General features: G+C 37.7%; 1 protein-coding gene across 7 annotated transcripts in view; it reads right to left on the reverse strand.

The window, feature by feature from the left end:
• The window catches only part of CGNL1 (cingulin like 1), a 55,894-nt gene that overhangs the window by 13,043 nt on the left and 28,746 nt on the right, over positions 1-14,105 (reverse strand). For all 7 annotated transcript variants that reach the window (XM_071755058.1, XM_071755054.1, XM_071755055.1 and 4 more), the window contains exons 9-12: positions 6,103-6,309; positions 5,689-5,793; positions 1,135-1,287; positions 297-467 (exon numbers count right to left, since the gene is read on the reverse strand). In XM_071755058.1, coding sequence (XP_071611159.1) covers positions 297-467; positions 1,135-1,287; positions 5,689-5,793; positions 6,103-6,309 — 636 coding nt within the window. The remainder of the gene's footprint in view (positions 1-296; positions 468-1,134; positions 1,288-5,688; positions 5,794-6,102; positions 6,310-14,105) is intronic.

Here is a 14,105-nt window from a genome sequence, read left to right on the forward strand (position 1 = left end):
TAGAAGGCATGAAAAGAGCAGCAGATCATCAATGGAATCCTTGCCATATCACTTAAGACACATTCACTTGTCAAACACTACATTTATCTGTCATAAACAGGAAGCCTCATTTCCCTGGCAGAAGGAACATGATGATCAGCAGAATGAAGAATGAAACTCAAAAGCATTTTGATTGAGATCAGCCTCTCATGATGAAGTACACACAAGTGGGAGAGCAAACATTCATTGTCTTGAAAGCTGTGAGCTGAATTCTAGGTCAAAGGTCAGAATTTGTCACTGAGTTTATGAGTCATTACCTCATCTTGCATCCTCATGGTTGTCAGGCGTGATTTTTCTACCTCAAGGTTTTTCTCTTTTAGCTGCCTTTGCAGATCTGCAAGTTCCCTGCCATGTTTCTCCTTGTATTCATCAAGCTGGCTCTGAAGCTCCAGAGCTGATGTTTTTGAGATTTCTACCATTTCAGACATCTGGGAAAAAAAGTACATGATAAAAATAGTGCTACAAAAGTCTCTACCATGCTTAATACACCAAAATTATTTTTTTTTTTCTCTCCAGGTTCAATATTCAGCTCTGTGTTTTAAAATGAAAAATTTATTGATTAATGCTGCCCAATTAATTTCTATGCAGAAGTGTGAAAACCCAACACACTAACATTATTTTCTAATAATATTATTTTATTTTCTAATAACATTATTTTCTAATAATATGCAAGACTATCCTGTTTTATCTGTCTGCAGTTCTTCCAGCTGACTGATGTAAAAAACTCTACATGATACTTCAGTATACTGAGTTGCACAGTTTACACACAGTTGGCAAAATAAGTGTAATTCAGTAGTATTTTGAGAATCAGCTGAAAACTCTGAGATATCACTGTAGCATAGGGAACTGAACTCAAATCTGCCATCTTGTTTAAACAAAACTGAATAGCTCTATAACATTATTTTGAGATGGATGGCAGTGTGCCAACCACTGTTCAAGCCCTGAAAGCTTTTACTGATTATCTATAGGTTAAAGAGACTAATACTAAAATTTACATTTCACTTTTACACATTAAGAAAGAAAAAAAAATCTTTACAATTTGGCAGCTCATTTAGATATTTTGATTCTTGCAGTCCCTTTGGCATGAACTCATACCTCCTCCTGTAACTTTTCAACAGTCTTGTTCAGTTCCCTTTGTTCATTCTCCATCTCTTTCTTTATCTGCTTTAAATGTTCCTTCTGGTGAATTTCATCTTTTAACTGCTGAGTTAACTGCTGCTGCTCCTGGGAAATGCAACGGATGTTCTCCTGCAGTAGATTAAAAAATATATACAATGAAATGTAGACTTCTTTTTCTAAGGCCTTAAAGGAATGTTCTATAGCACACACTATGCCACAACTCTTCCAGCATCAACTTAAATAAATAAGTAAATAAATAGTTTACTGAGTTAATAATTTGCTAGCCTGTATTTTAGCAACACAGTGGCTTCATCTTTTCTATAAATTCCTAAAATACTGTTCCAAGGACCAAACATAGACCCTTTTCATTATTCTGCTACACGCAAAGCTAACAATCCTCTGCAGTTGTCAGCAGAAGGCTCAGTATCTATTTCAGCTTTCACATTTTCCATGTTTCCTTTAATGCTCCCTTGAACGTTTCCTCAACAAAACCATTTTTCCCAGCTTAAAACAAAACAAACCCAACCAACTACCAACAACAAGAAAAAAAACAACCACAAACTTTTCCTACAATGAGCGAGAAGTAACTACTGGGGACTTTTCTTTCCTGTTGCTGTGGTTCTGTAGCACCCAGAAGCCTTAAGCAAGATGATGTCTCATTGTGACAGATGCTGTGCAAACAGAACCTTGCAGCTCCTGGCTGGATTACATTCTGACTGAACTGCAGAGCTATGATTATGCTCATCTATGATGCTCCAAATGTTCCTGTTATCACATTTAGGGTGCTTAAGAACCTACCCTAAATTCTATCCATCAGTAGAGGAAGTGACTGTCACTAGTTCATTCCAAGGAAAGCAGTTTAGTCTCCTATCTGCATGGGGGACTCTCACTTCTTCTTTCTCCCTCCATAATAAAATATCTTAATGGTCCAACTCTAAATGCACTGCAAGACTAGAAGAAGAGTTTCTTTTTATCAAGTCTGAGAGGCACTTCTAAATTGATTTCAACCAGATTATGGAAAGTTTACATTCCAACAGTAGACTGCAAACAATTAAAATAACCATGTATTGCAAAAAGCATTCCAAGACATTGCTTTACACTTTAATATTGGAAATACAAAGTTTTATTGAATGTCTGATACTTATGATGCTTATTTTATTGTACTTCAAAAATGTCAAAACACAGTAGTACATCTGTAGGCAATATAAATCTAAATCTTGAAAAATAATTGTTCTAAGAGGAAAGAAAGAGCATCACCAAATGTTACAAGTTAAAGACTTCTTCAGAATTGTTGTCTAAATGTTACAAATTAAAGACTTCTTCAGAATTGTTGTCTCACTTATTTTTGTATATAACCTGTCAACAAAAGGCATCTTTGATACAAACAGAAGTTATGACAGGTGACAAAGAAGTATATACATAGCCCTAAAACATGCTGGTGGCCTATAGATATTTTGCAAAATCTAATTCTACACCAAAATTGGCTTAGCTGACACCAAAATACTTTAAGAAACTTGAAAAGGTTTAATTTTAGCACCTCAGTTCTAAAAGCTGCTTAAGTCTTGGGACCCTGATAATGTGCCATATTTGAACAGATGAATAATGGTGCCAGCAGGGTGCTATTCTGCACTTCCAGTGTGCTGAAAAGCAAAACATCAGAACAGATCTGGTGACTGTCTTCAGGATTATAAGCAACATCAAAAAACAAAATAACAACCAAGTAAATAAATAAAATCAGCCACTAATATGTGAAGAAATTTATTCTACTACTCCAGCAAATTGCAAAAGTATGGATAACAAAAATTTTTAAAGAAATTAACAGTATGGGGCTTGATGCAAGCATTGGATTACCTCAGTTTTCATCAGGTCTTGCTAACTTTTGCTTGATTGTCAGATATGTAAAATAATGAAATGCCCAAAACTGAAATTTAGCTTTTTCTCCTTTGAGTTATATCCTGGTATCCTGAAAAGCCAAATCTGTACTTTATGTGTATCACATCTCCCCATTTTCATAAGCATATTTTTACTGCTTGTTACCAAGAAGGATGAAAACCAAATACTAAATACATCACTAAAAATCAGAAAGTGTTCTGCAGTTGTATTCACTATTGCTTTAATAGAAAATGCAATAACTGACCTGTTGCAAAGAGAAATTTGAGTTTTGCTGAACTTGTTTTTAGTTATTTCAACAACAAAATGGCAGCAGCAATGCTGCTTCAGAATATCATGGGAACTGAATTTCAGGTGCTTCATGCTCTCATTACCACACATCTCTTAAAGTCTTTCATGCCATGTCCCTCTTAAGGCAAATCTGTTGAGCCATCTGATGTGCCATGAGAATCACAGGGCTAAGCATTTTCTGCACCCAGCAAAGTTCCTGTCAATTTCCAGCCTTCCCTTCTGGTAGATCACATTTATTAGTGACAGGGAAAAGGAAAGGTTTCTTTGAGTACACACATAATACAAGACTTGAAAAGAAATTTACATCAGTGCTGTTTCTTACCAAACTGACAAGTTTTACTGCACAATTAGATGGATCACATTCACAACCATTGTCTTTGGAAAAGCTTATGATAGCTGATTGTTCTCAGGGCTTGACAAGTTCTACTTGGCTGGGAAAAGCAGTTCCCTTACTCCACTGTTCTGCAGATTTTATTTTTCAAAATATATTTAGCATGTGTCCATACTATAATCTGTGTTATTTAGGTAGTAACTATGCTTTAGAATCATTGATTCTTCAAATAGTGAAAGCACCAGTAAAGCATAATTGTGTTTTTTCTCCTATGTTGCCAGTAGGAAACTTGAAAAAAGAGGTATAGGTTGAAATGCTCACAAAAACTGAGCACTGCAACAGATACTACTTCATTCTTGCAATATTATTTAGGGGCAATAATATGTCATATGTAGACTGCTCTAAAACAGAAGTTATAAAACATCATGAGACACTAAAAGAAGACTACTTGCTTGACTAGCCATAAATAAAATTTCAATATAAACTGAGGCTGATTTTAGTCAAAAGCATTAAAATCAAATTGTCTATAATAATTAGGTGTATGCCAGATTTAGCTTTTACAGGTAGAAATATGGGATGGAGGAGGAATAAATTTTGCTATGTTTACAGTAACTATTACAATTCTATTCACATTTTCATTGTCATTCTTATGCTAGTCCTCCATTAAAAGTAGTTTGTACCATGTAAATAAGCAAGACAGGCCAGTCAAGAATTAACTTTCCACTCTGATAAGGGTTGTGACTGTGCCAGTGTTTGTCATCTAAATTGTCAAAGCCAAAGCAGCCTACTGTACAACATTCTTGTTTAAAGCAAGCAAAAATCTAAAGACAGAAATGCTGAACTGTTCTAAAAAAAAGGGACCACTGGTAACATCCTGAAGTCCATTAGTGCTCACATTCAGTGGACAAGAAGAGTGTAGAATCAGAAAGAGGATCACATTTAATGTGCCAGAAATTAGTCATAAATTGTGAATAAAATGACAAGACAGACTCTTCTTTCTGTCACCTTTCCTAGATTTTTTTTTGATTTGGAGAGCAGCCTGGAGGCAGCATTACTTGGCCTTATGCCCTGAAGGATGCATAAACAGAAAAGAAAGAGCACACTTCTGAAGCATCTTGAGCCAAAGCTAATCAAGATTCAGGAGATGCATATGGTGCACTGATTCATGTGGTGCAGGAAGGTCAAACCAGACTATTCTAGAAGAGAGCTCCTGGCAAGCAGCACTCATTGTATGCCAGTGAGGAACAAGGGGCCAGCTATGGTGATGATACAGACTATCAGTAATGCATACAAGCAGATTTGGAGGTTCAGTGAGGTAGAACAGATAAACAGATTTTAAGAGAAAAAAAAAAAAACAAAACCAACTGACAAAAAGCCCAGGACGAAACACTTATTGATGTCATTATAAGGAACATCAACTTAAAACCATTATTCTGTAGAAACAAAACTTCCTTACCCATAACCATTAAACTTTATATTCCTGTAGCTCATCTACTTTAAAGAAAAGTAGAATTTTCTTCTTGGTTTGTTTGTTTGTTTGGTTTGGTTGTTTTCTTTTCCTTTTTACCACAATTAACTGCACCATAAGAACATGGTGGTTAACACAATTGACCCTTGGTTTATAACCCACTTGTAGATAATCTGGGAGAAAGTATATCCTTTCCTTGATACTGAGGAGAATAAGGAGCAGGTTGGAAAAAGGACTTTACACAGAGTTTAAGAGGCTGCAAGTTCTGGTGATATGTGTTAAATTTCTCTGGTTTTGTGAGAAAATATCCCAGTTCCATGAAGCATTTGCAATTAAGACACACTGATAAAAATAAGTTAATAAATTATTAAAAATACAACACTGTAGTGTGACACTATGTTTACAGGAAACATTTGAACACTGCATTGAGATCTTGACTGTAAAACACAGTGTGCTTCAGAAAAGAATGAGATGTTACACTGCAGAAAGCAGTGGTGACTCACATAAACAAACAAGAATTTTAAATACTCCAAATGGCTCTTGTTCTTACCTGCATATCTTCTAGTTGGCTTTCCAAAGACTTCTTTAATACTACCAGTTCTTTCACTTCCTTTTCAGCATGTTTCAAAGCTTCTTCTAATTGTTGTTTCTCTTCCTGCAATGATATGATTTGATACACTTAGAAACAGCAGTAAACAAGTAAGCTGAGCTATAAAATATGTTTATTCTGGCCTACCTCTGACCTCCCCAGCTCCAAGCTGTGACTTGTTTTTACACTGGTTTTCACTGGCAAAATCTTTCTTATACATGTCAACAGAATGTACCCTGCTTCTTGACAACCTGCTGGTTTTGCTTTGCCTTTCCAAAGACATTGCTCATCCTCCTCTTCCTCAGTATCTGTTCTACAATGTAACCTTTGCAAACAGGAAGGAGACCACTTAAGGACCTTGTGTCCTTAACTTACCTCGTATTTCTTTGCTTTTTCCTCCACTGAATTTTCTTTTCCTTTCATATTATCAATTTCTTTGTGAAGCTCTTCAATTTTACTCTTTAACTCATCAATTGTTCTCTTCAACTGTTCATTTTCCTCATTCAGCCCTCTGACTTGATTTTCTATACTGCTTCGCACCTCTTGTGCAGCATTTCTTTCACTGGCAAGGACAGCAGCACTCTAGTGAAAACAAATCATATAATATTAAAAAAAAAATAATAACTCGTGCTGTTTTCCAACAGAAGTTTCCTATGGCACCACAGAAAAGGAGCTAGCATATAACATTGAAATGTCAAAGTAGTATGTGTGCATTACAATTGTATTTTTGTTATTGTCCTGGTTTGGGCCAGGATAAAGGTGATTTTCTGTCTTGTACTTTTGCTTTTAGCTAAGTCTCTTGTAAGTAGTTGCACTTGCTGAAATTAACAGCAAGTTTCTCAGACAGTGTGTGCTTCTAGGACTGCTGGAGACTGGTGTGCAGAGCCAAGGACACTGCTCAGCTCTGAGGAAAACATAAAGAGGTCCCACCTGCATCCCTCCTTTGGGGAGGAACGGACAAGATAGATGCCAGAATTGACCAAACAGAGGATTCCATCCCATATACATCATCCTCAGTATAAATTTGAGGGATCACGAGGGCCAAGCCAGATTTCCTGCTTCCAGCTTCCGGCTGCCTGCCCTTCCTGCCTTTCCTGCTTCCCTTCCTTCACCCGGCATCCTGGAAGGATCCCGTCCGTTCCTCTGCCTGTGCTCCTGATCCGTGCCAGCCCATATCTGTGTGTTCTGCCTCCAGCTCCCAACTGCTGCTGACTCCAGGATTCCAGCCTGGACTTTCCCAGGGCTGCCCTGCAGCCTCGGGGGTGACGTGAGAGCTATTGGGGGGAAGGGGGGAGGAATGTGGTACCCCTTTTCTTGTATATTTGTATATATTTATTAATTTTTCCTATTTATCATTACTGTTTCATTAAAGTTGTGTAGTTTAGTTTCCAACCCATCAGTCTCTCTCCCTTATTCTCTCTCCTTTCTTATCAGGGAGGAGAGAGAGATTAATAGAGAGCCTCTGTTACTCGGTTTAATTGCCAGGCCAGTGTTAAACCCTGACAGTTATTTATATTAATGTGTGAGAGCACACAAGAATTTTTTTCCTCAGGCATGCCCATGTGCTAGCTGAAGTAACACACAGCATTTGAACAGACTCATGCCTTTCATCACATTTTCACCTTAACATCTTTTTTTATTTCCCTAAAATATTTTCATTACCAAATCCCATTGATAGATAATTCCAACAAACCTAAAAAAACCTCCACAAACATCAACAGCCATATGGACCTTTAGGGAAAAAAATACTGATGAAGTGTCTTCCACAGTCACACAGAACTTAGACAGCCTAACTCCACTGCTTCTTCCAAGCACTGACATACTACACTCTACATCTATGAAACTCTGTGCATCTGCAGAATAATTCAACCTAGGGAACAGAATCAGCAGGATCAGCCCCACACTGTAAAACACAACAAAGTGCTCTGCCAGCACAGAAGAGCAGATGGTGAGCAGGCATGAAAAAGCTATAGAGACTGGAAGTACCTTACACTGTATTGGTGCAGCTCTGCCTGCATATCATACAGCCCACACTTGGGCTTGCTTGGTTTTCAGCAACTTGTATTCAAAGAGACACACTTTAGTTTTGTTTTGTTTTGTTTTTTTCCAGAAACTCAAATTAACATACAACAGAAAGACAAATCATAGCAAACTACTCATCACAATTTATCATATGTGATAGATTTTTTTTTTTTTTTTTTTGGAACTTTTCAGAGCTCATCTTCACACCTTAGTCTCACCACTTACCCTCTGGAAAACACCCTACCATTTATCATGGAAACCTTGAGTGGAAGTGTATCTGTCTATATTGTGATAGTGTACAGTTATACTATAACACAGACAAGGTAAGTACTCATAAACATTTAATCCAGTGGGGTAAAGAGCTGGAAAGATTTAATCTTTGCCCTTCATTGTACTGGCAGTCAGGATTCCCTCCAAAGAACATAAAAGAATTTGAGATATAATTTGTGGTTCTTGCTCTTGGGCATTCAGGGCCTGATACAAATCAAGACTCTGCACAAAGGTGCAGTTCTCATGTACAGGCCCATTGCCTTCTAAATTAAGACCTTAAACAACAGTAAGAACACTGGAGCAGACATATGAGTCAATCTAGACCTATATTCTCTGCAGTGGCCATAGCTGATATTTATGGAAAAAAACCAGGAAGAACTCCAGGGTGAGCCTTTCCCCTTTACACACTGCCCATTTTTTCCCCCATGAATGTATCATCTATTAATTTCTCTAATATTTTTTAATCTATTTACACCTTTGACCTCTACATCATCTGGTAACAATAGGCAATTAATTACCAGAGCATAACATTTTTGCACTTGAAATTGTGTTTATGTGGGTGAAACCAACAGAAGTCCTACAAAGTGGTTTGGTAAGGCACTGTTTTGCTAAACATTTTATGAAAGCATGAAAATCACTCCAGTTACACTGCTTTTGATTGCAGCTCCCCACTCCCAAACGGAATAAGCAAAGTTATATAAAAGAGTGTTTACAAAGTGCACCCTCACTACATTGTTTCCTACCAAGCAACAGCTTTAAAATCATGCAAATTAGTTTGATAAAGCGGGAATTCAGAAAACACTCAGACTGTCTACGAGGTCAATGAACTTATTATACAAAAACTGGCAGCATAAGCAGGCTGACAAGTTCTGGTCTTTTGAAAATACTGAAAAAACTTGTTCTTCTCAGCACACAACCTGCTAAAAGCTCTGAAATAAATCCCTGTTCATGCTTTCAGTTCTCACAAACTAAAATTTCAATAGCATTTATGTATTCCTTTAATTTTTTCTTTTAGCATAAAGCAAAGTTGTACTAATTAGCAAGCACTCCACCAGCAACTCCTTTTTTGTCTCATTTCCCCTTTCTGGAGCTGAGTGAAAACAGCTGATGCATTCTGGGGAGCTGAGAGAAAAAAGGAATGTTGATTTGTCTGTTCTTTTTCATCCAACCACCTACACAGGGCTGCACAGTACAAGAGGGCTGCAGCAGACCCACATTGTACCTGAAGATTCCACTACCTCACCTCCATGGTTTACTCTACACAGGAAGCATTATTTCATTTACAGTACATGCACACACAAAAGTAAACAACAAAACAAACCCCCCCATATCCACATAGAATCCTAGAATTGGCTGGGTTGGAAGGGACCTCAGAGATCACCAAGTCCAACCCTTGATCCACTCCCCCCGTGGTTCCCAGCCCATGGCACTGAGTGCCACATCCAGGCTCTTTTGAAATATCTCCAGGGATGGAGAATCCACCCCTTCCCTGGGCAGCCCATTCCAATGGCTGATCACCCTCTCCAGAAAGAAATTCTTTCTAATGTCCAACCTAAACCTTCCCTGGCACAACTTGAGACCTCTTGTGCCCTCTTGTCTTGCTGAGAGTTGCCTGGGAAAAGAGCCCAACCCCCCCCTGGCTCCAACCTCCTTTCAGGGAGTTGGAGAGAGTGATGAGGTCTCCCCTGAGCCTCCTCTTCTCCAGCCTCAACACCCCCAGCTCCCTCAGCCTCTCCTCATAGGATCTGTTACATACATAAACATACACAAGAGATACAGATATACATTTGTATTTAACCTAACAGCTTTACAATTAAATTCTACCTACTCTGATGAAGTCATAGCTAGAGATCTACTCTAGCCTGCCCTTTGCCGTATCTTGGGATGCTGTTCCAGCCACAAAAATTAAACTAAACTGGTATTCTCTTTCCTTTCCCACTATGTATTTCACTAAGTTAGTAAGAAGCTAGATGAATATTTAGAAAAAAAGGCAGGGAAGTATCAAGTGCAAGTATTATCTTTATTAACTCATCTTAAAATATTGTAAATAAATCTGGTGTATAAGTAAACCTGCCCAAAGTTCTAGGTGTCTGAGTGACCAACACTTAACCAGCAGATCTCCACAGGTCTCCAACAACCTCAGCAACCTTCACATAACTTAACTGCTCACAGAAAATTGCTTTCTTTCACCCAGATGTGTCTTTAAAGAAATACCAACAATACATACATACACTAACATCTTTTTTTTTCCAAGATGGCTGAAGAATTCTCAGTATATATGGGGAGCTTTACTGTTTTGTAGTTGGAGCATGGGCATTTTTCTTACAAATCTTCTGTGGACAAGAGGAGAAATTTTCTTCACAATGCACATTTCACTTAACACTACTGTTTCAACAGCTTTTCAACTTGTTACAGGTAAGACTAAAAAGAAGCACTTTTTCTACTCTCCACTTCTAGTCTTATGTGGCACCCTGTGTCACCATATGCTTCCCCACCAGGTCTTCTCTTGAGAAGGCAGGTGATGGGGTAGAATAGAGCCCAGGTATCATTAGAATTTATGTGCAAAGGAAACAAGCACTGAGATGTAGTTCTAACAGACCTTTTAGCAGCACCACTAGGGAAGAACCCAGTGGAGAGAGTGAGGAGTTCCTTATCCAGATGTATTGAGCAATTACATAAGATTCAGGCTAGCAGCTATCAAATCATCCATGGACACTGCTGAAGCAGAAACAGATTGAGTTCTTTGACTCTGAAACCCTACAACACAAGCAGAGTAGTTGCCAGCCCCAAGCAACTATTGTATTGCTCATGTGAGACCATACACTAAATTTACCACTTGATTGTTAGACATGGCCCATTTTATTCTGCATTAATTTCCCCTAATAAAACATGGCAGTAGATGATACAAAGAACACTGCACTGAAATTACAGAGAAAGTACTATGTACACTGGTGAATTCTGAATGCCAATTATTGCACTTCACAGGCTAAAACTGAAAGTGGCAACAGCATAGATGGTTTAAACTGTACAACAGATGGTACTTGCCATCAGCCAGTGGTAATCCTTTTCTTTTGGGGCTTGTCTACATGAACAAAAAGGCACAGATTTCATTTAAAATTCAGTGGCTGGCTCACACATTCAAAAAAAGGAGTTGACAGCTGTTTGCAAAAGCATTGAATTAGAGAGTTAGAATGATGAGGATGAAACAAGAAGGAAAACTGAACTCTACAAGTGAAGAAAAACTGCAGACAGGGAGAGTCACATACACAAACTGTGCTGTGGCTCCATATCCCTCAGTCCACACCACTTATTTTGTAATAGTGCTGTAGATAAACAGTGTGAGTTGACAAAAGGTCCTTAAGTCTTAATGACACCACACTAATTAATGACTCCTGTTGGTACCCACTCAATAAATCTTTTCCATTGCTACATTTAGTATTTGGGTCATTGGGAAGAGGGTAATAGGGTTAGGACAGGGCTGGACTCAATGATCTTGAAGGTCTTTTGCAGCCTGAGCAATTCTATGATTCTATGAGGTGATGGCAGTAAAGTTTTGGCAATTCTTTTAACTAAGTTTATGTAAGTTTAACCCATCATAACAGAACAGGGTAAAGGTCACAAAGTAAATACTTAAGTTGAAACATTAACGACCATGTTTTAATATAAAATGATCTTTAGTTCACAGAATTGTGGATCAGCTGCTTCAAGCAAGCTGAAATGGGATTATGTACATAAAGACACAGAGAGCACATTAAGGCAAAACTGGTTAAACAAGATACTTGAAGACAAAAACTGGAATTAAGTACTGTGTACTCAGATCTATTTGCCATACACAAATGACAGAACAACCAAACAAAACCCAGTATTCCAAAAAACAAGGGAGAGCTGAATTGAATCAAGCATTGAAGTGGGCTCTTTGGATCTTAAAATTAGCAAAATCTTAAATCCAAGATTGGAGTTTCTTCCCTATGATAAATAAAGCATGCTTATTTCTTTTTACTCCCAGTAAAAAGACTGGTGGCAGTGGTGGCAGTATGTTTCAGTAAACCAAGTTTTTACTAAATTATATTTTGGAATTATATTTATGTGAGCCAAAAACCTTATAGCATTTTCCTTGCTATTTTGTTTGCTGGCATTTGCTTTGCCTTTCCCTTCAATCTGTCTGTCCTCACTCTGTCTTCCAGGGCATTCAGTGCCTTCAATTCTCTACATTAAGCCTGTTTCACAATCTGATTTCCATCTCTTTAACCTCTGAAGAGATAATACCTTCCTCTTAATACCCATGTCCTTGTAAACTTCTTAAACACAATCATATCTCTTTCTCTTCTATTACATTTGAATACATGAAATATTTTACCATGCTTTCTCAAATGTTTAAACTCATGATTTAAGACTGAGCAAGCCTTATCAGCAGACTCAAGATAGAGGTTAGGTTAAAAAATGCTGCATTTTTGAAAAAACTGGAAGAAAGAAAGAAAAAAAAAAAAAGCCTGTCTGAGGAAAGAAAACATAGCTCTGATCATGAAGTTCTACACTACAAAGTCCTTTGGGACTGCCTGAAGATAAGCTTCTACATCCTGACATTGTCAATATACCATACTGCACATGCAGTAGCTTTACTTACTAGGCCAACAGTGAACTCAAACCAGGATGTGTAAAACAATTTATCTAATCCTAAAAGAAAAGTTCATGGCAAAAATCAGTTTCTGATTACAAAAAAAGAACATACATGGAGGAAAGTAACCTATGGTGGTCTATAACCACTGAATTTTTTAATAGTTCTCATACATTTTAATTCCAAAGGATTAGTCAATAAGCTTGAGAACAAGTCAAGAGTTTACAGTGAAAGAGGCTGTTGCTGCAGAAATAAAGGAGTGAGGCAGTAAGAGAAAGGATATTTTCACAGCTGAGGTACCCAAATACAGCCCTAGACAATCTGGAATCTATTCTTTCCTCTTCTAAAGAGCTCCTGAGGAAAGTTGCTCAACCAAAGCTTTCCAGAGGGGATCAACAACTGCATACTCCTTAATTTTTTTTGGTGCTTTTGCGACTCTACAGCTTGGTTTCCAAAGTCTTAAGTGCAGAGCTGCAACTGAAGTCAGCAAACATTGTACCCTGAATATATCAAGGACTTTATAATGGTTAACAGTGTGTGTTAGCAGTGTGTTAACCTAGGGACCTACATTTGAATGTGCACAACTAATGGATCCTTTTAACAGTAACCTCTCTCTTTCACAGGGAATAACATCACTCATGAGTTTGCAGCTATGCTGAGAAAATGATTTTATGAAACAGTTGGTATTGTTCTTCAGGAGAAATTTTTAATACTATGATCTGAATGCAGGAACAGACAAAAGTCTTAAAAATATAAGCGAAATACTCTAAAATTGTGAGTACAAAAAAAAAAAATAAAAATGAGGAGAGATGGATGAGGAGAAAGTGAGAATGCATGCAAACATACATCTGTGTGTGTGTACTCTTTGATTTAAAAAAAAGCTTTACCTGCCCATCTCAGTCCACATTGTCAAAGGTGCTGGAGTTGATATGCATGTAGCATTTAGTTTTCAGCTTTGGGCCTAAGGAAATTACTCTTTACAAGGGAGCTTCAGCAATGAAATTCAGTTCCTTCACTTCTCATCTTGGTCCTCTCAGGTGTTTTGCCTAATGAGAAACTAATCTAATGAAGCCTGGGTTTGTGTCTGTGGACATAGTTGTATATGTGTCCATAAATATTCTAAAATATAATAAATTAGTCAAGGCCAAACTTAAATCAAGCATTAAATATTGTTAAAACTACTCTGTTATAGGAATCTCAGGTAAGCAAATTAGTTTACAAATTACTCTAATCTCAGCTTCAGCTAAAACAGTGAAAAGATCAGAGATGAAGCTCAGTTTAAGTACATAAGAATCCATCCTACCACTCATTATTGGGTAAACCCAAACAAACTGGACAGAACATGCATACAGGGTCCCTTCAAGATATCAGTGAAGGATCCTATTCCAACCTGAATACAGCAAAAAGCCTCTCGGATAAGAATGCAGAAAATGTTCTGTGGCTCCACACCTTTTTTACCACACCCTCAACA

The sequence above is a fragment of the Heliangelus exortis genome, chromosome 11, assembly GCF_036169615.1.
Source record: "Heliangelus exortis chromosome 11, bHelExo1.hap1, whole genome shotgun sequence".
NCBI lineage: Eukaryota > Metazoa > Chordata > Aves > Apodiformes > Trochilidae > Heliangelus > Heliangelus exortis.